This window comes from Myotis yumanensis, unplaced genomic scaffold (assembly GCF_028538775.1).
Source record: "Myotis yumanensis isolate MYYU_CA2020_CCGP unplaced genomic scaffold, mMyoYum1.0.hap1 SCAF_18, whole genome shotgun sequence".
Classification (NCBI taxonomy): domain Eukaryota; kingdom Metazoa; phylum Chordata; class Mammalia; order Chiroptera; family Vespertilionidae; genus Myotis; species Myotis yumanensis.
In genome coordinates this window covers 12,815,478-12,840,758 of record NW_027223769.1, presented here as the reverse complement: position 1 = coordinate 12,840,758, position 25,281 = coordinate 12,815,478, and the positions used below count along the sequence as shown (strand labels likewise).

At 48.8% G+C, this 25,281-nt stretch overlaps 1 protein-coding gene and 1 non-coding gene across 3 annotated transcripts in view; one reads left to right on the top strand and one right to left on the bottom strand.

The window, feature by feature from the left end:
- Nucleotides 1-214: 214 nt before the first annotated feature.
- Nucleotides 215-25,281, bottom strand: part of FBXO31 (F-box protein 31) — a 38,717-nt gene continuing 13,650 nt past the window's right edge. Inside the window, exons 2-10 of one of the 2 annotated variants that reach the window (XM_070399045.1) lie at nt 24,533-24,604; nt 19,884-19,970; nt 14,124-14,200; nt 11,670-11,837; nt 11,012-11,086; nt 5,765-5,874; nt 4,982-5,135; nt 3,229-3,545; nt 215-652 (exon numbers count right to left, since the gene is read on the bottom strand). In XM_070399045.1, the coding sequence (XP_070255146.1) occupies nt 430-652; nt 3,229-3,545; nt 4,982-5,135; nt 5,765-5,874; nt 11,012-11,086; nt 11,670-11,837; nt 14,124-14,200; nt 19,884-19,970; nt 24,533-24,604 (1,283 nt within the window). In that variant the 3' untranslated portion in view covers nt 215-429. The remainder of the gene's footprint in view (nt 653-3,228; nt 3,546-4,981; nt 5,136-5,764; nt 5,875-11,011; nt 11,087-11,669; nt 11,838-14,123; nt 14,201-19,883; nt 19,971-24,532; nt 24,605-25,281) is intronic. The other variant, XM_070399047.1, reaches the window with a different exon arrangement.
- LOC138997496 (U6 spliceosomal RNA) lies at nt 9,933-10,039 on the top strand. The gene has a single exon (XR_011468959.1). It is a non-coding gene; the product is annotated as a U6 spliceosomal RNA (small nuclear RNA).

Here is a 25,281-nt window from a genome sequence, read left to right as displayed (position 1 = left end):
TTCCACAAACACTGCCCTCCCTACCTGTCCAGGCTGCCCTCACAGGTCCATGGCCACTTTCATTTGCTTCCTGCAGAGTGGACGGTGGAGCTGGCACCCCACACACTGGCCCCCTAAATCAAGAGACTCAGTTGTGTCATGAGCTTTCCTGAAGGAGGATTTTGTTTTCCCTAGAAAACTGTCAGTGAGCCAAAGACAAACTCAGTTTCTCCAATTCTTTTTTTTTATAAGACATGCTCAGCTCAGCCTTCCCATCAGCTACTGATAAATATGCAGACATATGTTGCACACTCTATAGAAAGCATCTCGGGCTGAGACGCCTACAGGAAGGTGGGTGCTCTGGTCAGAAGGTCAAATCTCCAAAGTGCATGCTGCTGCTCTTCCCAGGTCACCGGGTCCGGAGCCGCGCCCCCAACAGGGAAGGGGCCATCAGGAGGTCAAGGACTGAATGTTGTTGAGCATCTCCTCAAAGGCCTGTGGGGACGGTGCGTCCGCATTCCGGAAGGTGGCCTGGACTCTGCTGTACAGGCTGAAGGATTTCAGCTCCAGCCAGATGAACCCGAAGCGGTCTTCGTCAAACAGGATGAAGACCCCGGGCGTGCGCTCAGGGCTAGTGAAGCCGTGGCCAGCGATGAGGCCTGTGCCGTAGAAACTGAACAAAGAAAGAGGGAAAGCACAAGGGAGAGAAGAGTGAGAGGGGCTTCGAGGCCCTGCACTGGCCCCAGTCAAGCTCTGTGTCATCCCGGGGTGTTCTAAAACACCCTTCATTCCATTCAGACCACTTCTTGCTATTCACCAGCAAGCATCTCAAGAAGGCTTGTCTTCATAGGGCCCCTGCACAACTCTAAACGTGTAGGCACCAAGCCATCGTAGCAGAGGTGCAGGGCTCTGGGCACGTGGGGAGACACACGTGAGCAGGCGCACTGTGCTCACCCCAGATGATTGGGATCACCCGACCAAACACTGATTTCTCCCACTTCACCCAACTAAAGGAGGAGGATCTCAAGCAGCCCCACCTCACAACTCTGTCCCAAAGCATATATCTTCACAACACAGGCCCAGGTAACAAAAATCTTAATTCCTGCGGTAGTTATGTCAACATTTGAACAATTTAAATATAATCAATAAAGACTTATTGTCATGCAACTGACATTAACTCAGAAGGTCAAACTTTCAAATATATGGCCAAGTTTTGAGATCTCTATATACTAGTATGAGGCTGAAATACATTTATCTTTCTCGCTTCTGATGGATGACAAGAAGTCAGGGGCTGGCCTGAATCTCCCAGCATGTGGAATGGTGCCCGAGACCCCCAAATCTCCCGGCCACGCTAAGACACTGCTGGGCTGACGAAGGGAGAGCAGCCTGTGGTTCAGAGGGTTTCCTGGGTGGGGAAAAAGGTCCAGAGCCTACAGGGAGGCAAAGGCTTAGAGAACACACAGCAAATGTTTCCTGCTTGGGCGCTGTGGCAACGCTTCGCCAACCAGACAGGGAAGGATCGCAGCAGGCCCCCCAAGCCATGGAGCCCCTGATATTCAGGATTGACGTGGAGGACCATCCTACAGCTCAGCCAGGGGTCTGAACCGGAGCTTCCAGATTGGCTGGACCCAGCATCCTGGTGAGCTACTAATGGGCTCTTAGCTGGCCATGAGCTACTAGGACCTGTCAAGTTTTACAGGAATAACAGAGCCTTTTTCTTTTATGGCCTTTCAAATGGGAATGTAATGTACAGCACAGGAAAAATAGTCAACAATAGTTATCCTAATAACTTTGTAATGGTGACAGATGGTTACTAGACTTATTGTGATGATCACATCATAAGGTATATAGATGTGATCTATACACCTGAAACTAATATAATATTGCATGTCAACTATAATAAAAAATTTTAAAACTTTACAAAAATATTTACATCAGGTGAAATTATATTGGAATGCTATTTGTATGTCTTCCTCTGGAAAAACCAAATTCAGTCACTTTTATCATAACTGTATAATAAGAAAATGTAATAATTTTTTTCTGCCAAGCCCATGTAGATACCTAAATCTTTTTCAGGGAGCTCAGCCAGCTGCCCACACTGTTAGTCTATAAGTAAGTGGCCATTTAGACCACTGCAGACACACAACACAGCAGCTGGCCCAGAAGTAAAGGGAAACAAACCTTTATAAATAACCTGAAGAAGGCGGAGAGGGTCAGCTGTAATGCCAGGAGACTGACAGATTATTCCCTCAAAATGCCCACTAAGGCAACCGTACAGGAGTACTTTCTGTAATGATGAAATATTCTAGATCTGCATGTCTAATGGGGTAGCCAGAAGTCATGTGTGGCTACTGAGCACTTGAAATGTGGCCAGTGCAACTGAGGACCTGAATTTTTAATTTTATTCATTTTAGCAAAACTTAAATAGCCCTGGAGTGTAGGGAACTGGGGGCAAGGTTCTCATAACTCATCTACCAGGGAATGGCCTGAATGGCAGGGGTGGGCCCGAGTGGCTGAAAGCAGAGGCCTGAGACAAAACCCTACGAACAGCAAGTCAGGTGAAGAGCTGGCAGCCTGGGGGAGGCCTTGTCCCAAGATCAGGGATCTGGACCTCTGCAGGGAAGGAAGCAGCAATGCCAGCCCCTTTCCAAGTGCTGTCTGGGATGGGGTTCACTTTGGCGGCCATTGCGGCGCTGGCCCAAAGTAGCAGAGAAGGGCAGAAAAATAACAGAAAGGAGGAAAGAGAGAGGGAGGGGGGGGAGAGAGGGAGGGAAGGAGGGAGGAAGGGAAATCACAGGAAGAAATAATGGATTGACTTCAGAACTACCTTCATTAGGAGATGGATGGAGAACTCATGACAGGCCTTACCTGCAAGGACATCCGGGCGAACTCCAAGCAGGCTTTCTACATGGAGAGGTGTGGGCAGGGGGAGAGTCCTCTTCCTCACTGTCTGCTTCAATGCTGCCTGACATCCTGCCTCGTCTCCCTTTTACCTTAGTAACTATGTGATGCAAGGCATTCTGGGAGGAGTCTTCACACCTGGCAGTTCTAATACCCCCAGTCTGAGGCTCCCCAAGGGATGTGATAGCTGACTGTACAGCCCAGGAAACAGCGCCATCTGTTCAGGTATGAGCTGGAGCTTGGACCAAGCCATCAGAGGCTCCCATTCTGGTGCAGCAAACCCCGCCGCTGGCCTGTCAGAGCCGGGTCCTACCCCAAAACTGGTCTTCGCCCACCTCCTGTCCTTACCACATCCTGCAGGTTCGGGGGTAGTTCTCGTTCCTTGAGCTCACACCCACAGGCAGAACAAACTGGACAGGCTCCTCCTTCGAAGGTGCGGCCCCTTCATTCCCGGGCTCTCTGACCTCAGTGGGTGGCCCGGAACCCTCGCCGTCCTCAGTCCTGTCTTCTTGCCGCTGCTGCTCCTGGCGCACCTGCTCCTGAGCCTCCAGGACGATGCGGGAGAGCTCGTTGAAGTTGCAGAGGTTCTCGACGTTGGGCAGCTGGATGCGGTGCATGAGGTCGATCTCTACTGTCTGCTGCCCGGCGGGGATGTTGGGGTCACCCTGTGGATCGAGTGGATGGTGGTCAGCAGGGCTCAGAGAGCAGCAGAAACACGCTCCAGCCTAGATCCCACCTGTGGCCAGGTGAGCTCACTCAGCGTTCCTACTGACTTAGCAGCAACCCCTTGAGAAGTAGGACCATTTTAGAAGCCCTTAAAAAACTAATGCCTACCCAAACCGGTTTGGCTCAGTGGATAGAGCGTCGGCCTGCGGACTGAAAGGTCCCAGGTTTGATTCTGGTCAAGGGCATGTACCTTGGTTGCAGGCACATCCCCAGTGGGAGGTGTGCAGGAGGCAACTGGTCGATGTTTCTCTCTCATCGATGTTTCTAACTCTCTATCCCTCTCCCTTCCTCTCTGTAAAAAATCAATAAAAAATATTTTTAAAAAAACAAAACAAACAAAAAAACTAATGCCTAGAGGAGCCAGCTCCATCAGTGAAGGGATCTTTGAGGACAGAAAATGACAACACCGACTAGTGATCTGCTGAGGGTCTGCAGGCACCCAGCACAGTGGCTCATCTGCATTCAAAGACCACAGGTGGAAACTAGCCTGTGTGACAGCTGAAGCAACCAGGGCTTAGAGAACTTCATCCTCTCCCAGGGTCAGGCAGAGGGCAGCAGGCCTGAGAGGCCACCAGATAGATCTGCCTGGAACGCAGAAGCTCCTAAGCCTGAACCCAAGGAGATCCCCCAGGCCCTTCAGCTTTCCATGAGCCCCAGGAGCATGCCAAAATCCCTGCTGGAGAGCCCCCTGTGCCAGGGACGCAGCCCTGGTTCCAGGCTCTTGTTCACATGAGCTTTCCCTAAGCAGAGGCATCCCGGCAGACAGAGGTTCAGGAGCAATGCTTTGTGAGGACTAGGAAGTGGTGCTGCTTCTTCAGGATGCTTTAGTGTATCTGCCAGAAACTCACCCCACCAACTACGCAAATGACAGGTGAACCCAGAATGACTAGTGGCCCCTGGAGTGGGCAACACATGGCCTACGTGGCTCAACAACCTTCCATCTGCTTTCACAAGCTGCTGAGGACAGGACAGGCAGTGGGGCCTATGTGCTACTGCAGGGCGTCTCCAATGTGCTGGCCCTTGGGGTCAGCTGGGCAGGCTATGAAGCCTTTACCCAGCCCCCTCCCCATGAAATTAGAATTTATAGGGTGGGGCAAGGGCATTAGTGTTTTCTCAACTTCCCATTCTCAAGGTATCTGTGTGCAGCCAGGAAAAGAGCCCTGTGGGGAAGCGGAAGTGCTCAAAATCCCCTAAGATTCTGGTTGGGTGGGTCCGGGCAGGGCCCGGGGATCTGCACTCCCAATCAGCTCCCTGGTGAAGCGGTGCCACAGGTCCCAGCCATATCAAGTAGCCAAGGCGCAGCCCGAGCGCCCTGCCATGGCCAACCTGACAAGTGCACACAGGGCTGGACCCGCCAGGTAGCCCCAGGACTTACCGTGATCTTCGTGACCCTGGCATGCTTCCCATGGAAGCTGAGCATGACAATCTCTAGGCCGTGGCTGCCGTAGGTGCCTTTAAAGAGGCCTGGCCTGATGAGATCGTCCGGGTGGCTGGGCGGGAGGTAGATGCGGCGGTAGGTCAGGCAGTTGCTGTGGGGGGAGTGGGGAGTGTGACAACATGGCAGAGTCCCACGGAGCTGCAGCAGTGCAGAGCCCATACCTCCTTGTCCCACCCCAGGGGGTGGGCAAGACAAGCAGACTAGAATGGCCAGGTAAGTGGGGAGCAGGGGTACCCCATATTCCTGAGCCATGCTCACTCCACCCACAGGTGCATGGCACCCTCACACCTCCTCTGATTCCAACAAGGCTTAACAGGCTCATATGTCTCTGCCGGGCCCCCCAAGGCAGCTGGAGTGGAGCCCTCAGAGGAGGGAAGGGAATGACACTCCTGTTCTGTCACCCTGGGACAGGAACCCAAGACTGCGCAAGGGACATGGCAAAGGGACTAAACGGGCTGCAGGGACAGGGCCCAGGGACAGAGAGGCTGAGAAAGCAGGCCTCCCAGGGTGGATGAGGGAAAACAACCCTGAGGATTAGGCACATACAGCAGGCCCATAAGATGGAAAACATATGGGGTGCAGGCGGGGAGGTGGGGATGGGGGCTGTGCTCAGGAGTACCAAGAGCGGGAGATACTGAGTTAATTCTCCCACAGAGGCTGCACTCACAGGACCCAAAGAGAGGGACTGTGCTCAGTACCCACGAGGGCAGCTGCACTTACTCATACTGACTGGTGTAGATGAACTTCATCAGGATGAGCTCTTGCATGTGCTCGTGGAAAATGTCCTCCAGCGTCCGCCCCCATTCTTCCCTCAGCCATGTTCGGAATTCCTTCCAAGAGAACACAGGTCGTGAAAACCATCATGACACAGGGGCATGGAGCCTGCTGGGATCCTGATTGGACAAAGCAGCATTTTTATAGCTGTGGGCACACCTATGACAAAGGAACCCACCTGGGTGGACAGATGGAGACAGGGCTGGGCCAGAGAATGGGGAACTGCCCTGCGTTTGGTCTCCCAGCACCTGGCCTCCCTTCCTGCTAGGCGTGCCACCAGTGAAAAATGGCCTCTGGTCCCTGCTTTCCCAGAGCACAACGAGCCCAGACTTCTGGGGAAGGAGCAGGGGTCCCCTCAGGTGAGTCTGGAACCATAGTCCGGGCCCAGAGCTCCCAGGGACAGCACATGAGCCTCACTTTGTGCCCATGAACCAGGAGGTGTCTATGCTGAGCCTAGTTCTCAGGGTTCTGCGAGAGCAGCAGCACAGCAGGGCTCGGCCGCCAAGTCCCATGATGGGGAGTTGGCCAGAGGTGCTTTCTGCAGCTGCTGCTGAGAACATGGTACAGCCTGGGTCGAGGGACTGTGGGTGGATTTTCCTTTGTCAAATGTGCCTTCATAGTAATGTTGTATGTTTGGTAAGTGCATGCGCAAACAGTCCCCAAAGCTCAATAATTCATTACAGAATCAAACACTGGGAAGGATATTTAGTGCTTAATTGCTTCATTCTGCACATTTAACTTAATCCACAGAACTGAGTTCCTAATTCAATATAGTGTTTCTAATGATTATCTAGAATGAGCTCTATAAACGGAAGCGAAAGCAATTTACCAAAACAAAAGAGCTACAATCTGTCAATTGCTTTAGTATGCTACTGCCCAAAATCCGGCAAAGAACAAAAATTACTAGTGAGTAAACAAAACAACTATTAGAACTACAAAGTCAATATATAAAAATCAGCTGAATTTTTATATACTAGCAGCACAAAATTGTAAAATAGAAATTTTTAATTCTATTTACAATAGCCTAAAACAAAACAAAACCACAGGACTTAGGAATAAATATTACAAAATATGTGCAGACCTCCACTGAAAATGCCAACACTGCTGAAAGAAAGTAAAGAGGCCATAATCATAGTCAGAAGTCACTACAGACTGGAGACTCCTCATTAAATCAGCAATTCACAAACTGACCTACAGATTCAATGTCAATCATAATCCTACCAGGCTAGCCTTTCTGTAGAAACCAGCAAGCTGATTCTGAAATTCATATGGAAATTTAAAAAAACTAAACATCCAAAGCAATTTTGCAAAAGAACAAAGCTGAAGGACCCACACTAGCCCATGTTATGACTTACTTTAAAGCTACAGTAATCAAGATGGTGGTATGAGCATAAGGAGTGACAAATATATTAATAGAACTAAACAGAGAGCCTGGAATCAGACCCACATTTATCTGGTCAGCTGATTTGTTTGTTTTGTTTTGTTTTGTTAATCCTCACCTGAGGATATTTTTTCCATTGATTTTTGGAGTAGAAGGGAGGGAGAGGGAGAGGGGGAGAGAGAGAGAGACTGTCACTTGAGGATAGATAAAGTTTTTTTTAGGACACAGAAAAAAAATAACCATAAAAAAATAATTTGACATATTATACTTCACCAAAGTCAAAACCTTCCACTTAAAAATGGCTCAACTCATGGAGTAAAGACCCTTAAAAAATCAAATACATAAATAACAAATAAAAAGAGAAGCAAGTGAATGTAATGAACAAGGATTTCAATGTTGCCATGGTGAATAATCAGACTTGAGCTAAGCGCCATAGAGAAGATGGCTTGTGAATAGTTCTAATCTTATTTTCTTTGCATGAAAAGGCCAAAGTCATTAGGAATACCAACCAGACCCAATTATTTAGAGCAAAGAACTTTGAAATACATGTTTACTATAAAATAATCTTCTAGCGTGTATATATACATAAGGAAAAACTCAGGGGCCTAAAACATATAAGAACCAGTTTAATATTTACCCAGGGCTGGCTTACCATATGTTAGCACTGTATAATCATTGCTTAATCTGCACAACGGCCTAGGCCAGTGGTTCTCAACCTTGGCTGCACATTAGAATCACCTGGGAATCTTTTTAAAATCCTGATTTCTGGGCCTCATCCTCCGGAAATTCTGTTTCTTTGTTACTAATGTTGTGGCCCCACCCCATCTCCTAACCACTGGCCTAGGAGATGGGTGTTAACATTTTCCTTGTCCTTCAGAGGTTTGGGACTTACACAAGTAGAGAAACCTTTTCAAAGTCGCCCAGCTAGTAAGTGACGGAATCAGAGCAAGCCCGAAGTCCACGTGCTAACTGGTCTTGCCTTCACCAAGGCCAATACCAGAGCCAACAGGAGCATGGGGGGCATGGCTCACCTGCCCTGGCAGGCTGTACACAAGGCCCAACCAACTGACAACTTGTAACAGGAATTTGGAGCATGTTCAGGGCCTTCCACACAGCAATTCCATTTCTGCATGATCCATAAGGTTTCCATGGAGTTCAGACAGTGGGGTGAGGGTAGTAACACCAGGCATCCTCTGGATGGCTCCAGCCAGGCCTGGTGCTACGTCATTCACATGTGGTGTCCTATTCAACACTCCAAGATCACTTAGGGCCCGCAGATAATGATATGGCCCCATCTTATACATAAGACCTGAGGCTCCCAGAGGGTAAGTCACTCAAGCACGTGATCAAGAGGGTAATAGGAGAAACATGAATAGTTGAGCACAAACCCCATGTCTACCTGCAGAAGAATGGTTATATCCGATTACATCAGAGCAAGATGATGGAATGCTATGCTGAACTAAAATTAAAACTTGTGAAGGGGTCTAATGAGACTAGAAAATCTCTCTGGAGTAATAATTAAGCCTAAAAAAATATATCCAACTGCGAGAGTGAGATTGTCACTACATCGGAAATGCCAAAAAACATAAAGGGAGGCTGGAGAGTGGGTTTGGAGACGGCTCCTAGGTGGGGCTATATCAGCACCTATTCCTGACAGATTCTGCTGATTTCCTATTTGATGATGATAAGACATCATTTTAGTACCTGGGTACTTCCTTGCCTGTCTCTGCTCTGCTCTGCAGCCCCCAAGTTTTCAGAACCCTTGGGTAGGGGGGGCCTTGACAGGCAGGGTCAGGGAAGTCAAGTGGTGGCTGGGCCTTGGCCATCATCCATAAAGACAAGCCAGGCGGCATCTGCACTGGGGAGGCAGAGTTTGGGATGGCCCGAAGGCTACACTACTGCTCACAGGGATCCAGTCGCTGTGCCTACAGTTTGCAGAGCACATAAGAGGGTCACACAGAAGACCCTGCCTGAGCATCAAGACAACCTGGACTTGGCCTTCAAAGGTGCGCAAAGCTGGGGAAATCCTGGAACTGGAGTTTGCATGCAAGCAAGTGGGAGAATTGGCAATCCCTGTGGATGCAGTTTATGATCCCACAGGGCTGGCTTGGACAACTCACTGATTCCTTCATAAGCAGAATGATAAAGGGATCACAAGCTAGCACAAGCCATCAGAGACTCAAAAACTGGCTGAGACCAAGTTCCCATCAGTAGATGAGTGGATAAAAAAGCTGTGGTACATTTATACCATGGAATACTATGCAGCAATAAAAAAGACTCTCTTACCCTTTGAGACAGCAGGGAGGGACATGCTAAGTGAAATGTCAGTCAGAGAAAGACAAGTATCACATGATCTCACTCATGTGGAATCTAAGTAACAAAATAAACTGATGAATGGAGTGGATTCAGAGACATGGAAGCATGGAACAGAGTGCAGAATCTCAGAGGGAAGGTGGGGAAGGGAGTGTGGGTGGGAGGTAATCAACCAAAGACCTTGTATGCATATATGCATAACCCTCGTACACAGACGATAGGGTGGTTAAGGCCTAGGGTGGGAGTGAGTGGGAGGGGGTCAATGGAGGAAAAAAGGGGACATATGTCATACTTTCAACAATAAAGAATTATTTTTTTTAAAAAACTGGTTGAGAAATGCACACCCAACAAATATGTAGATGCTGTAATGAGTGTTCTATATTTTAAAAGTCCAAGTTTTTCTTAAGAAACGGCAATATTATGCTTGCTTCGAAAGCACATATACTAAAATTGGAACGACATAGAGAAGATTAGCATGGCCCCTGCACAAAAATGGCATGCAAATTTGTGAAGTGTTCTATATTTGTAAAAATTAAAAAAGAAATGACAATATTTGGAAATGGTATTATGACTTAGATCCTCAGAAAACTACAACCCAAAGACAAGTTAAAATTACTTGTGCAAACAAAAGGAAGCACAAAGAAACTCTTGGTGTAGCTGACTTGCAGGTTTACCCACTGCTCTGCCTGGCCTGAAAATCGCCATCCCCAGGTCCACCCGTGGGGAGAACAGTGAGGCTCTGAGAACAGCCCGCTCATCTGCCTGTAACTCACCTCCAAGAAGAAATCTGTGCAGCACACGGAAGCTCTCGGGATGGAGAATTGCCTACTGAAAACGATTTCCTTTTGGTCATTCATTCTGAGGGTTGGTGGGTGTGTGGTCTGTGAGGACATGGGCCCCTACCCAAGCTCCAATTCCTCCTCCCACCCTGCGGGAATATGATGAAGGCCATCTGTAAGGGTGCTATGGGACCTTGGGAGCCTGGCCACCTTCTCGGTCACAGAAGCTGCCAAAAAGAAACTGTTTACGGATGTGAACCTGGATCGAATAGCTGGTGCTTTTATCTTACACAGCTTGTGTGTGTGTGTGTGTGTGTGTGTGTGTGTGTGTGTGTGAGAGCACGCCCACCCAGCATGCCCCGTTTGCTTTGTTTTCTGTACTCTACATAATCCTGTACTGTGAAAGCCTGTGTTGCAGTAATTTCACTGGCCTGCACGTAAGTCCTAATAAACTCATGTCTTTCACAGCCAGCCCTCCAGGTTATTTGTGGGGAATTGGCAAGCAATACACTGAGATTTCCTTGGACCTCGGCTCTTTGCATAGCAGCGGGGAAACAAAAACATATGTTTGTGTACACAAACCCATATGAGGCCGTTTCTGACAAAAGGGTTAGACACACTTTCTGCACCAACAATGTGAGGATGAACCATGGGAGAGAGCCCTCGGGTTGGCAGCATGCTGATGACGTCTGCTCCTGGTGCACAGGAGCGCAGGCTCACCTCCTGTCTCCCGCCAGACATCCGGTGGTACTCCGTCTGGTTGCACTTGGTGGAGAACTCGTCCTTCTTCACAATCTTGAGCATTCATGACAAAGGAGAGCGGGGAACAATACATCAGCTGTGGCATCTCCATCAGACAATGAACCCCTCCTCAATGCTGCACCCCACTCATCTACAGAAGCCCAATATGCCTACAAATCATGACCAGTCCAGGAAAGGGAGCTCAGGATTACCCTGAGCACGCACTTCCTTCTCAGAGGAGCAGTACACCAGAGAGAGAGGTGTTTGTGCTTTTCCAAGGAGATTCTTACAGCAGGAAAAAGGGGCTATCATTTCTTAGTGTTAGAGGTTTTGAAAATAGAACAGTGAGGAACTGTGGTTGGAAAGAACAAATGGTTTTAACTGAATGCAGAACCAGTAGAGGGTTCCAACTAGTGATTCTTTGGGGAGTTACATCACAGCACCACAGCATAAATACACAGAAGGGAAGGAGGTAGAGCCGTTTCCTCCCATTTCCCCTGATCTGTATGGACACGGGCTTATAGCTAGAAACACCACTGCAAACTCAGCTGGCACCAGAACTTGGAAGAGCAGGGGAGACCTCACCCCTCGACTGCGCATGGCTGCCATGTCTAAGGGAGCCCAAACATATGCTCACCTGAATGTGGCCGTTGTGGGGCCCTCTGTGGCCGTACATGCACTCCACCGTGGCTGACTTCCTCTCCATCAGGTGAATTCTAAACAAGGGCTTGAATCGCATTGGGTCATCCACATGAGGGTCATGGGGAGGCAAGTACATCCAGCCAATAATAAACAAGCCATCCACCTGTGGTGAGGAGAAAGGGCGCATGTCCACGTGAGGGTTACGGTGAGGCACTGAGGCAGAGGTTTCTCCCCCCACAGCTGTCCAGGATGACCATCTCACGTCTCCACACCCCAGTCCCATGGAGAACCTCAGGACCAAGAGACATCAGATGCACCTGATCTATGGCAATGGGACAAGCACAGCCCCGCAACCAAGCGCTTGTTAATTAGAAAGTAATTCTCTAATGTAAAACAATGTGCTATAGTTGATAACACTGTATTGTATCACTAGAATTTGCAAGAGTAGAACTTAAACGTTAGGTAATGGATGTGTTAATTAACTAGATGGTGGGAAACCTTTTACAATGTATACGTATATCAAATCACCATAACATATGCTTTATAAATCTTGTAATTTGTCAATTATACCTCGATAAGGCTGGAAAAAATTAATTTTTAAATAGAAAAAAAGCAGTTGGATCTGAATCCAAAAGCCTTTTAGAGAGAACTTCCAGATCTAAAATCAGGGGTAGAAAGCGGGGGGGGGGAGCTAAATGACATGAGAAAAAAGCAAGCGGAATAATCTAGAAAGTGTCACCCACTAGGGCCATGGTCGGCAAACTGCAGCTCGCGAGCCACATGCGGCTCTTTGGCCCCTTGAGTGTGGCTCTTCCTAAGCCTTAGGAGTACCCAAATTAAGTTAATAACAATGTACCTACCTATATAGTTTAAGTTTAAAAAATTTGGCTCTCAAAAGAAATTTCAATCGTTGTACTGTTGATATTTGGCTCTGTTGACTAATGAGTTTGCCGACCACTGCACTAGAGCAACTGACCTGAGGGAAAAAAGGGAGTTCTGCTTTCAACAGGAGAGACTCATGAGGCAAAACACTAATAGAATGCGAGGGCTTCGTTTAGGTCCCGATTTCAATGAACCAGCTGTCAAAGGCAGCTTTGAGATAATCGGGGAACCTTCCATATTGGCTGTGTCTCAAGTAATAGATATCAAGGGATTATTGCTACTTTTGTACGATGTGATGAGAATGTGGTAGATACGTAAGAAAATACCCAGATTTAGAGATCCACACTGAAGTACGAACAAATGAAGCGGCACGGGCCTGGGATTTGCTTGAAAATGCCTGAAAACAAACCACCAAGGGGCAGAGACAGAGGCCACAAACGTGGCACCCGATAGGTAAGTGCTGAATCCACGTGTGGGCATTGGTAATTCATGCTGCCATCCCCCCTATTCTTGTGTGTTTGAGACAGTGAGTGACAGAAAGTGACAGAGCTCAGATCAAAGGACGGCACAGTCCCCACACCAGTGCTCAGCACAAAGGCACCCACGTTCTCAGTGAGGGGACAGGGACCGCCCGGTTTGGGATGGCCCAGCAGTCACTCCTGCTTCCCCAGAACAGCCTGGATCCACGGCTTCTAGTTCTATCAACAGAGGGGAGAAATTGATCACTTTCATGCTAATTGGTCTGAGACAAGGGCCAGTGCTGTTGTTCAGTCACGGGTTCCATTTTCCTGTAATTATCCCCTGCTTTCAGAAGCCCTTCTTTTTTTTTACTCTATTACTCACTGCCAGTATGAAAAACAATTATCACCGGCCTGACTAAAAGGAAAAAAAATATGCCCACGCTGGGAGCTGTCTGGCTTGTCTCTGAGAGAATGTTTTAAAAGCAACACTTTTCCCCAGGGATATTAAACATAACACATGTAAATGTGTTTCTTAATGAATGTTTCCACCAAATATGAAGAATATAAAGCAGTATTTATCCCTGTCCAAAACCCCACCTGGTGAGCAAAAGATACAGAGTGACAGAGTAACTAGCATCACCAGGCAGCCCACCTGGACTGGGCTCTGAAGAGCTACACCGAGACTACCCAGGGCCCAGAGGCCATTGCGAGGCAGACCACTACCATTATATGATGTGCAGCCAGGCTCCTGGACTGGGCTTCTGGCACGTGCCAACAAGAGGGAACGCAGGAGCAAAACACCAGCACTCCCCAGGGGGCACCTGACTCTGTTTGACTTCAACATCAGCTACAGCAACACCTGGGCCCAGGGCTGTTCAAAAGGCACCGTTCAGAGCACATGCAACCTTCACTGTGGGGAGACTGCTGTTCTGCATGAAACCAGCCAGGGCCACAAAATACAACCTGATAAGAAGCTCCTGTGATTACTCGAATGTCCATAGAGAACAGCTGACTTGCCCCTCTGGTAGAAAAGGCACTACGTTCCGTCCATGTGGGACAGCAGTCCTGACTTCTCAAGAACCCACACTCGAGGCTCTCGGACTTACCACCACATTCAGCAGTCCTCCATAGGGCCCGATATCTGGCTGCCACAATCCCAAGATGTGTCTGTATCGGTGGAGCACTGCAGGAAGAGAGAAAGAGCAGGTATTCACTTCAGAGGCAGCCAGTCTTCACTTTATAGAAAATCAGAGGAAAGGGCAGGAGGAGGAAGAGAGAATTATGAAGGCTTGTAACAGCGCCTTGTAAACATGTGAAGTGAAGCAAATCTTACCTACAAAAGTTTCTAAAGAATTCTAAGAATAAAACTGTCTTTAAAAAGCATAATAAAACAACCCGGCCAGTGTGGTTCAGTGGTTGAGCATTGACTTATGAACCAGGAGGTCATGGTTTCTGGTCAGGGCACATGTCCAGGATGCAGGCTCCATCCCTAGTAGGAGGCATGCAGGAGGCAGCTGATAGGTGATTCTTTCTCATCATTGATGTTTCTCTCTCTCTATTCCTCTTCCTTCCTCTCTCTGAAATCAATAAAACACACACACACACACATATTTAACAGAGTGAGCTTTTAAAAAAACAAGCATAATAAAACGGACAATTGGGTCATTTTGAAATCAGCCCCTTTGTGAGCAGCTAAAGGGACAGAGAACTGCTGTCTTGTAAGACACAGACTGGGCGCCTTTCTGAAGTGATGAGCATCCCATCAGTTTACACAACCGAGGAAGCGCAGGATTCTTTAAAAGGTGGGGACAGAGTTCAACATGTCATGGGCCTGTGTATTAAGGATTAAGTTGGGTCATCTCACTTTTTTAAAAAAACGACACCTCCCCACCTTATTTAAAAAGCAATGCATAGATACTGACTGAAGACAATTGGAAAGAAGAAATCCCGTGCCAACCTGAAATCCCACTTCACAGAGATGACCAGCTGCAGTAAACATTTTGGAAAATGTCCTTCACTTCAATTTCCTTTGCACATGTACTTGTGGAGTGAATGAATGAATGAATGAATGGGCAACCAACTTATACAAGTCCCTGACTGCCAGGTGAAGGGTCTGGGGTCTCTGTGCAGGCACTGTGTGGTGATTAATTTCATGTGTCAACCTGACTGGGCCACGTTATTCTGGATGTGTCTGTGAGGTTGTTTCTGGGTGAGATTAACATTTAAATCAGTGGATGGAATAAAGCTGACTGCTCTCCCCAATGTGGTGGGCCTCATCCAATCAGGAGAAGGCCTTAATACAGAAAGCTGCCTCTCCCACCAGTAAAAGGAAACCCCTCCTGCCTTACTGCAAGAGCAGAGGCATGCTTTTTCTAATTTCGAACTCCAAAATGGGCTCTTCCTGACTAGAATAAGAGGTTAACCCTCCTGTGAATAAAGAGAATTTCCTCCTGCCTGACCGCCTTGAGCTGGATATTGGTTAAAAGTGACCTGTCCACCTCCTCACCATGTGGTGAGTGATATTCCCTCTGTCTGCTAGAGCAATCTGGAGACTGCCAGAATTCTAGGTCAGAACCTCAAAACTCAGAACCCTATGGTTACAGTTATTTTTAAGTTCAAAAATGCTCTTCGACAAGTCACCATCAATTTGCACACAAGAACATGTTAAATATGTCATAAGGACAACACATCCCCCCATGATGCTTCCAACTTCTACAGACAGGAATTATCAAGAATATCAGGCAACGACATATGGCCCGATATTGAGAAAAATAAAAGTGACACAGCAAAAGCAGCTAATCTGAGGCCACAAAGCTCTAACAGAATTTGCAGCCTCAGGTGATGACTTGCTTCTCTCCAGGACAGCATCATGTACTCAAGACTGTGGAACCTCTCTGGTCCAATGGAACCAAGGCCCAGACAGTTTTAAGAGACTAGGAGAACTCAATAGGCCCAGGAACAGAGCAGGGTCCCAAGGACCTCACAAGCCAATCATCACAGCAGACTTCTCTGGAAAGCCTGGCTCACGGGAGAAAGAAATTCTGAGCTGCACTCCATTAGAACATGTAGAACATGCTAGGAGCAAGGAACACCAAACACCTGGGCACAGTACAGTTTGAAATTGGGGTTGAAATGACCTTTCTTCTTTCACACGTTGTCATGGAGGTAACAGACCACGCACAGTTCAAATATGTCCACAGAGAAATGGAACTAATGCTTACAACTGGTTATTCTCATCATATTTCCTGGCTCTTTCAGGTTTTCTTTAATGACTGCTGTATTTTTATAACTCAAACCTTAGAGAAGACAGCAGTCTCCAGTTAGACCAGCCTCCTCTAAGCTGTCAGCCACCAGCAGCTGGCAGGCATCGCTTTAGTGGCTACAGTCCAGAGGCTCTGGAAGTCCTCGCCCAGAAGGGTGGTGGCACCCTTACAAGCTACAGGAACCTTCTGACCACCCCTTGGGAACAAAAAGAACACCCCCACACAACTCCAGGCACGTCCTAGGTCTCGGCCACCAAGCCTCCCTCCCAGAGGTGGGTCAGAATTCCATTTTTGGTCTCAGATATAAGCTCCAGATAGATTGTTGTTCTAGGAGAATCCTGTGGCAAATGTATGACATAATGAGCCTCTAAGTGCTTGTCCATTTGTATTTAAAAGCCCAGGCCAGGCCATTCCCGTCAGCACAGCTGCGGCAACTGATGGATTGTTCTCATCAATAAGTGCTATGTGACATTCTCTCCCCAGGCCTACAGAAGGCACCCTGGCTCACCCACTGATAAGCAGTGAGGGCAGGTCAGTCTAGGACAAAATGTTCTAGAGAGGCTACTTCTAAGAGGTTTGGAAAAGAACAGAATTCATGCCTTCAGACTTGGCCCGCCCCACCCCTTTGCTATCCAGCCCCAGCCAAGCCCCCAGCTCCTCCTGACTATTCACACACTCCTGACTGCTCGACTGCTCACACACACTCCTGACTGCTCACACATATCCCTGTCTGCTCACACACACCCTGACTGCTCACACACACTCCTGACTGCTCACACACACCCTGGCTGCTCACACACACCCTGGCTGCTCACACACACTCGACTGCTCACACACACACTCCTGACTGCTCACACACACTTCTGACTGCTCACACACACTCCTGACTGCTCACAAACACACCCCTGACTGCTCACACACACCCTGACTGCTCACACACACCCCTGACTGCTCACACACACCCCTGACTGCTCACACACACTCCTGACTGCTCACACACACACTCCTGACTGCTCACACACACTCCTGACTGCTCACACACACCCCTGACTGCTCACACACACTCCTGACTGCTCACACACCCCCCTGACTGCTCACACACACACTCCTGACTGCTCACACACACTCCTGACTGCTCACACACACTTCTGACTGCTCACACACACTCCTGACTGCTCACACACACACTCCTGACTGCTCACACACACCCCTGACTGCTCACACACACTCCTGACTGCTCACACACACCCTGGCTGCTCACACACACCCTGGCTGCTCACACACACTCGACTGCTCACACATACTCCTGACTGCTCACACACCCCTGACTGCTACACACTCCTGTCTGCTCACACACACACTCCTGACTGCTCACACACACTCCTGACTGCTCACACACACACTCCTGACTGCTCACACACACTTCTGACTGCTCACACACACTCCTGACTGCTCACAAACACACCCCTGACTGCTCACACACACCCTGACTGCTCACACACACCCCTGACTGCTCACACACACCCCTGACTGCTCACACACACTCCTGACTGCTCACACACACACTCCTGACTGCTCACACACACTCCTGACTGCTCACAAACACACCCCTGACTGCTCACACACACTCCTGACTGCTCACACACACCCCTGACTGCTCACACACACACTCCTGACTGCTCACACACACTCCTGACTGCTCACACACACTTCTGACTGCTCACACACACTCCTGACTGCTCACACACACACTCCTGACTGCTCACACACACCCCTGACTGCTCACACACACTCCTGACTGCTCACACACACTCCTGACTGCTCACAAACACACCCCTGACTGCTCACACACACCCCTGACTGCTCACACACACCCCTGACTGCTCACACACACACCCCTGACTGCTCACACACACTTCTGACTGCTCACACACACTCCTGACTGCTCACACACACCCCTGACTGCTCACACACACTCGACTGCTCACACACACCCCTGACTGCTCACACACACTCCTGACAGCTCACACACACCCCTGACTGCTCACACACTCCTGTCTGCTCACACACACTCCTGACTGCTCACACACACCCCTGACTGCTCACACACTCTTGTCTGCTCACACACACTCCTGACTGCTCACACACACTCCTGACTGCTCACACACACCCCTGACTGCTCACACACACTCCTGACTGCTCACACACACCCTGACTGCTCACACACACCCTGACTGCTCACACACACTCCTGACTGCTCACACACACTCCTGACTGCTCACACACACTACATGCCCCCCTTGCCATAGTCTTTACTCAAGCAGTTCAGCTCTGGGCCTGATTACACCAACACTGTGGGTGGTGCCCACAGTAGTGCACAGTGCTCAGACACCACCCCAAAGCTGGCTGATCAGTCCTGCATCTCCACCTCCCCTGGAGTAAGTAAAATGGGACCAGCGAGCACTTTAGCTAAATGTCCAGAGCCTGGCAGTGGTTAGGAGAAATTCCATAGATGATTCTATTCCTTGTGGTCTGAGTAGGTTTTGTTAGAAATTGTACACTTAAAAGACTTAGAAGTGGGTCTAGTCCACGCAGGCGATGCTGTCACAGGGCACACTTGGCAGGGCTGAGGGAGTAAGCAGCAGGGGTGTCTCTGTACTTCTACAAACGTAAAAACTGCTTTCAGCGCATGCAGATAGTTTTAGTATCTTTCTTGACAACCAAAGTTCATGATCTCCATCTCAACTCAACTTAATAAAAAGTGGAGATAGCCTTAGTCACTATGGACTATGGCTTAGGAAAATTTCCAGAGCCCAAGTAATGCCAATCAAGAGCAATCAGGTTCTGCCCTAGCTGGTTTGGCTCAGTGAATAGAGCGTCGACCTGTGGACTGAAGGGGCCCAGGTTCGATTCCAGTCAAGGGCATGTACCTTGGTTATGGGCTCGATCCCCAGTCCAGGCACATGCGGGAGGCAACCAATCAATGTGTCTCTCTCTCATCGATGTTTCTCTCTCTCTGTGTGTGTCTCTCCCCCTCCCTTCCACTCTCTGTAAAAATCAATGGGAAAATATCCCCAGGGGAGAATTAGCGACAACAACAACAAAAGAGGAATCAGATTCTAAATAATGAACTGTTTCTACTACTTTTGTCCATTTTCGGTCTCAGATATAAGTTCCAGACAGATATATACAGGTGCATGTTTATGTAATTTTTTCAAATTCACATATGCTATCCAAATGTGATCAACTTAAGAAGCCTAGAAGTAAACTACTTACATTTCATTTCTACTCTGTCTGTCCTCTCAGTCTCAATAAATGTTAAAATGTGCATCAACAGAGTGATCATGCTGATACTCCCTCAAAAACAAAAGATGCTGCAGAAACCTGGCCCATATGTACAGTAGCCCCTGGCCACCACTCAGATGTAGGCCTGGTCATGGCTGAGCCACAGAGAACACTGCAGAAAGGTGAAAAGACAGCAAAAGCCAAGGCGGTCAGCTCGCCGTTAGGACCAAAGCATCTGCGTGCTGAGTTAGAGGTCCATCTCCAAGCACCTTCTGGCCCTGCTCCCCCGCCACAGCCAAAGTAGCAGGAGGTACATACGGCAGGTGTACACATCTCTGTACTCCATGTGCTCGTAATCGGGAAGAATTTTCATGAAACGGCCCGACTTCACGCGAGGGTTTATACCTGAACGACACAGCAGGGAAAGGGCTAAGGATGGTTCCACTTTCACAATGGTATAAACAGTTTTCATATGACTCAACACCTGCTCCCTCACCACCATCCTACTCAACCCCCGGCACCATAGGAGGCAAGCACTTGACAAAAATGAGAGGCCTGGCTAGAAAGAAAACGTTGTGATATATGTTCACATCAGAAACACATGATGGCGACAAGCTTGGGACACTCTTCATGCTCACTCTCCTCGCTCTACTGTCCTGGTCAATGGAGCTCACTGAGGTGGGAAAGCAGAGGATGCAGCTTGTGGACAGGGAACCCTTTCCCTGTTTAGGGAACCCTTGTGCCCCAACTAAGATATTCAGCTTGTATAGTGTATGCCCAGCGCTTTCCTTTGCTCGTGTTTGTTTGGTTTGGGACAGTGGATGACATCTGCCAGCTCCTAACTCAGAGCCTTCGCTTCTGAGTCAAGGCTGGCTCACTCTTCCACCTATGCCAGAGGCTAAGGTTGACTTTCTTCCACCACCTGCTCCAGAAGCTAAGTAACTTTCTCCTGGATAAGGCCTTCAAAGCAAACTCACAAAACATGCGCCTTCACTGTGAAACCTGCTTTGGCTGGTGGCAAATTAAACACTTTGGGACACTAAATGAAGATTATATGAGTCATTCTCTGGATTTCCTGACCGTTTTCAAAGAATCAAGAATCAGCAGTCAAGGGGGCGGGAGCAGGGTGCAGGGGGGCTAGTGTGGGAAAAGGGGATATCTCTGACACTTGTAACAATGAAAAATTTTTTAAAAGAATCAGCCCTAGCCAGTTTGGCTCAGTGGATACAGCGTCGGCCTGTGGACCAAAGGGTCCCAGGTTGGATTCCAGTTAAGGGCAGGTACCTTGGTTGCAGGCTCCTCCCCAGCCCAGGCTTTGGTCAGGGCGCATGCAGGAGGCAACCAATCAATGTGCTTCTCTCACATCGATATTTCTCTCTGTCTTTCCCTCTCTCTTCCACTCTAAAAATAAATGGAAAAATATCCTCCAGTGAGGATTAAAAAAAAAAAATAAAAGAATCAGCAGTCAAAAGAAATCTCCAGATGTCCCTCTCTGTCCACCCATGCCCCACATGCATGTGTGCTTTTTGACCTCGCCATGGCTCTTGTCCCCTCTCTGTTGCCCACTCCTGAGTTACCTCTGGCCACACCATCTCCTGCTCCCTAGCAGTCACTACCCACCTATAGAGAAAAGACTGTTCCTTGACATGACCATTGTCTGTCTTGCAAGCTGAACCTGAGCCAGAACGGAAGTTGCTTTCTGCAAAGCCCCCTTAGAGACTGTTTGATCATAAATGATGTTCATTCAGTCCAGCCGGTGTGACTCAGTGGTTGAGCAGCAACCCAGGAACCAGGAGGTCATAGTTTGATTCCTGGTCTGGGCATATCCCAAATACCAGACTCGATCCCCAGTAGGGGACGTGCAGGAGGCAGCCAATCAATGATTCTCTCTTATCATTGATGTTTCTAAGTTGTTTTCCCTCTCCCTTCCTCTCGGAAATCAATAAAAACATATTTTAAAAAAAATAATGATGTTCACTCAGATATAAATAAGCACCCTCCCTTGCCTCTTGCTATGTGCTGGCTCTGGAACAGGTTGTGGCCCTGACCTGGAAGAGCATGGAAAGTGTTTCCCGTACCTGGTAGCATTCACGTACTGGAATGTGACGATCTCCCCTCTACCCCATATATTTCTTTGGTGCCTGTCAAGCGGTGCAGAGATGCGTGTCATCCTGCAGCTGCCCATGACATGCCTTGTCTGTAAGTTTCCCCTAATAAACTCCATTGATTACCAGACTAGAGTGGCCAGACTCGTTCTTCCTTCTTTTCCCTGCTCTCGCTTACGGAGGTAGATTTTTCCAACTCGGGGCTTTTCCCTGGGTCTTCGTGTACAAACACCGCCACCCTGCCCCCCTGTTCCCAGGTACCCCCTCTATATAGGACAGCCACCAGCAGGGCCCAGCCAACCCCTCCCCCACCGCTGAGACGAGCTCCATGGGGGCCTTATTCACCAGGTGTGCTGTCCTCTGGGTGTCACAGCCCCTAATGCCTGGCAGACGTGAGCACCTGGCCCGCTCCAGGACACTACTTTGAGACTCACAACTCTCCAAGAGAGAACAGTCTTCATGCTGCTTTAAGACACTATCATAAAATGGCCAAGGAAACTCAAAAACCAGTTCCCAAAGATAAGAACTTGTCCTATTAGATACTCATAAAAGCCAGTGGACATCCACAGAGCCAGGAAAGCTTTCTTGTGTGTATGTACAGACTGTTGCAGGGAGTGCCTGGTTCTGACTCTAACACCAATGCCAACAGCAAGAGTGAATTCCTCAAACTCTACGGTCTGGCTAGATTTAAGACACTGAGCTCTGGATAAAACAGTGAGAAATCGAGGATGGAGCCAGACCCATGTGGGCTCCCATAGAATAAAGGGTGGGAGGGGAACAAGGGAGCAACCAGCTTCCTGCCTCTGAAACTCTGGGCTTTGGAGGAATCACAGACATTGTTCTTGCTGATGAGATGACAGGAAGGATTATACTTCCATGAGACTCACTTCCTCTGGAGAGACGCACATCTTCTGGGGTTGGTGGGGTGTGAAGCAGAGGCCAGAGAGGAAACCAAAGTCTGAAAGTGCACGGGGATGGAGGAGCAGGGAGAGAGGTCTTGAGCAGATCAGCCTTGCAGTGGGACCCAGGGCTGGGACAGTAACTCAGGAGGCAGTAGCAGGCGTGAAAATGGTGGCTGGGGGCAAGGGTGAAGCCCGAGGTCCACAGGAGGGAAGAGTAGGGGGTGCTAGGAGTTGGCAGAACCGGAGCTGATGTGTGGCAGGCAGAGAGGCCGCGACAACAGCCTTTCCAAGTTTCCAAGTCTCTCTGAGGCAGGTGAGAGGGGACAAGAACTTGGAGGTCACGGCTGAGCCACCAAGAATTGTGCATGGAAGAGGAAGCCCCATGAAGAACTTGGAGCCTTTTGATAGGAAATCGCCTGAAGTGTGAGCAAATTCTAACACAGAAAGACTAACCAATCCAACACTCCCAAATGGCCAGGGGATCACAGTGTGGAGAGTCTGATGGGATGAGGAAGCGATGAGATGATGAAATCAGCCCAGATATAGCAACTGAACACTGCCTGGGTCTTCCCACGGTCAGCCGCTCTGCACAAGTGCCAGCTCCAGCTGTCCTGGGAGTGCAGCCACGTGAAGGAGGGGTGTCTCGGAAGGGGACTCTGAGAGGAACAAATCCACGGAAAAGATGGGATTCAGAGAGTGGCCCCAATTAGTCCCCAGACCTTGCAAGAAAGCCTGGAGCACCCAGATGTTTCCTTGGAGAAGCGTGGCCCTCAGTTCCTGGGTGAGGTGCTTGGTAAGCAGACATCACCTGGTCTGCTTTCAATGGAGAACTGGGTAGAAAGTTCAGGAGAACGTGAAAATCAAAATTTTCTAAGATGGTTTTAAGATGAACACTTAAGGCCCTCTTCAGAATGGTCAACAGGTCAACTTTAGGCCAAAGAGAACTGGGTCACCATTATCTTTCTTACTCTGTTCTTTAATCCCCACCTCTGGGTGCTAAAATAATCCATGCCACACCCCAACTGGGTGGTGAGTGAGCATGCTGCTTCCTGTGCCTCCGCTGCTCCTGGGCCACATCAGCGTTAACAGGAGCCTTCACAGCCTCCTATAAAGGGGCCCAGGGGAAAGGCCAGCTGGGAAGATACTTGGGGCTGTGGAAGCTCGGAGCACTCAGGGAGTGTTGCTGACGACTCTGGAAAGTAAAGGAAACTGAAGGGAAGACTGAACTGAAGGGCTGGAGCCCAGTGCCAGGCTAGAGGGAAGAGCTGCTCCACAGGCAGCCCTGTTAGCTGAGGGAGTCAGCGGGAGGCTCACGGCTCCATTTCCCAGTTACTATCAGCCATCGCACATCTAATCAGGCCATGGACCCAGAATCCAGAGAGAAGGACCCCTCTGGAAGCACCCGAGTTTGTTCCCAGTGTAGATATGTTTCTCCGATCTACAGGTCCTTGACACCTAATATCCTGTTATGGGTTGAAAAATAAGCGTACTGACATGCCCAGAAAGGGAGAAGAGAGGCCCCATCCATTTTAGTGCTATTACTACCAGTGCTGTCTCTAAAATGTCAATTATACCCTGGCCAATGTGGCTCAGTTGGTTGGGCATTGTCCTGTGCACTGAAAGGTTGCAATTCCCAGTCAGGGCACATGCATGGATTGTGGGCTTAATTCCCGGTAGAGGGCATGCAGGAGGCAACTGATCAATGTTTCCCTCTCACACAGATGTTTCTCTTTCTCCCTCTCCCTTCCTCCCTCTTTCTCTCCTTTCTTCTCTCTCTAAAAATCAATTTTTAAAAATCTTTTAAAAATTACATAAAAATGTCAATTATGACATTAAAATTAAGGTCTAAGAATGGAACTAGGTTTTCGGTCAAAATAATTTATTATCCATCATTGATGCTCAAGGTGCCTGCTCTTGGAACAAAATTAATGATGGATGAGATGATATTAGATTAACTTACGCTTCGCATAGACATCTCGACAAGACACACCCGTGATCTCCAGCTTCCGTAAGTTTTCACAAACACCATACTCTGTAACAAGAAACATTTACTAGATGTTACAGTCAAGAAATCACAAAGTAATAGAAATAGACGGACAGGGGGGAGAGGAGAAAAGGGAGGGGGAGAGGAAGGGAAGCAGGGTGATGCCTAAGCCTTAGCTATGTCTCGCTAGTCTGATCACACGATTCCAAAACCACACAATCCCCCGCTTAAGAATATGGTGTGGCAGGAATTCAGTGTTCGGGAAACAATGCATGTTCCCATGAAAATGAGATTGTCATTGGTGTCAGGGTTCCACGAAGGCCCTTTTAACCCCGTTTGGCCCACCCCACTACTAATTCTATTAAACAAAAACATGGTCCTACAATTGAAGACCTAGGCAAGACACGGGAAGGCGGAGCTGGACACTCCTGCCCTTCTGCACTGGGCTACCTTAGAACAACAGCCGGTCAGGGGATCCTTGACACGCTCTCCACCGCCTGTCCTCACCTCTCGCCTGGCCCCTAGTGCATCCTCCCTGTCCCTACTCTCATCCCACTACGGCCCCACTATTCAAAATCACACCCTCCCCTCAGCACTTCCCAACCAAAACCTTGGGTTCTTCCGTTCAGATCTCAGTGAGGTCTCAAAAGGAAAGCATTGTCATCAACACAAATACAGAACTGCCTGTTGGCTAAGAGCTAATAGTGACAACACCAGCCTCATTC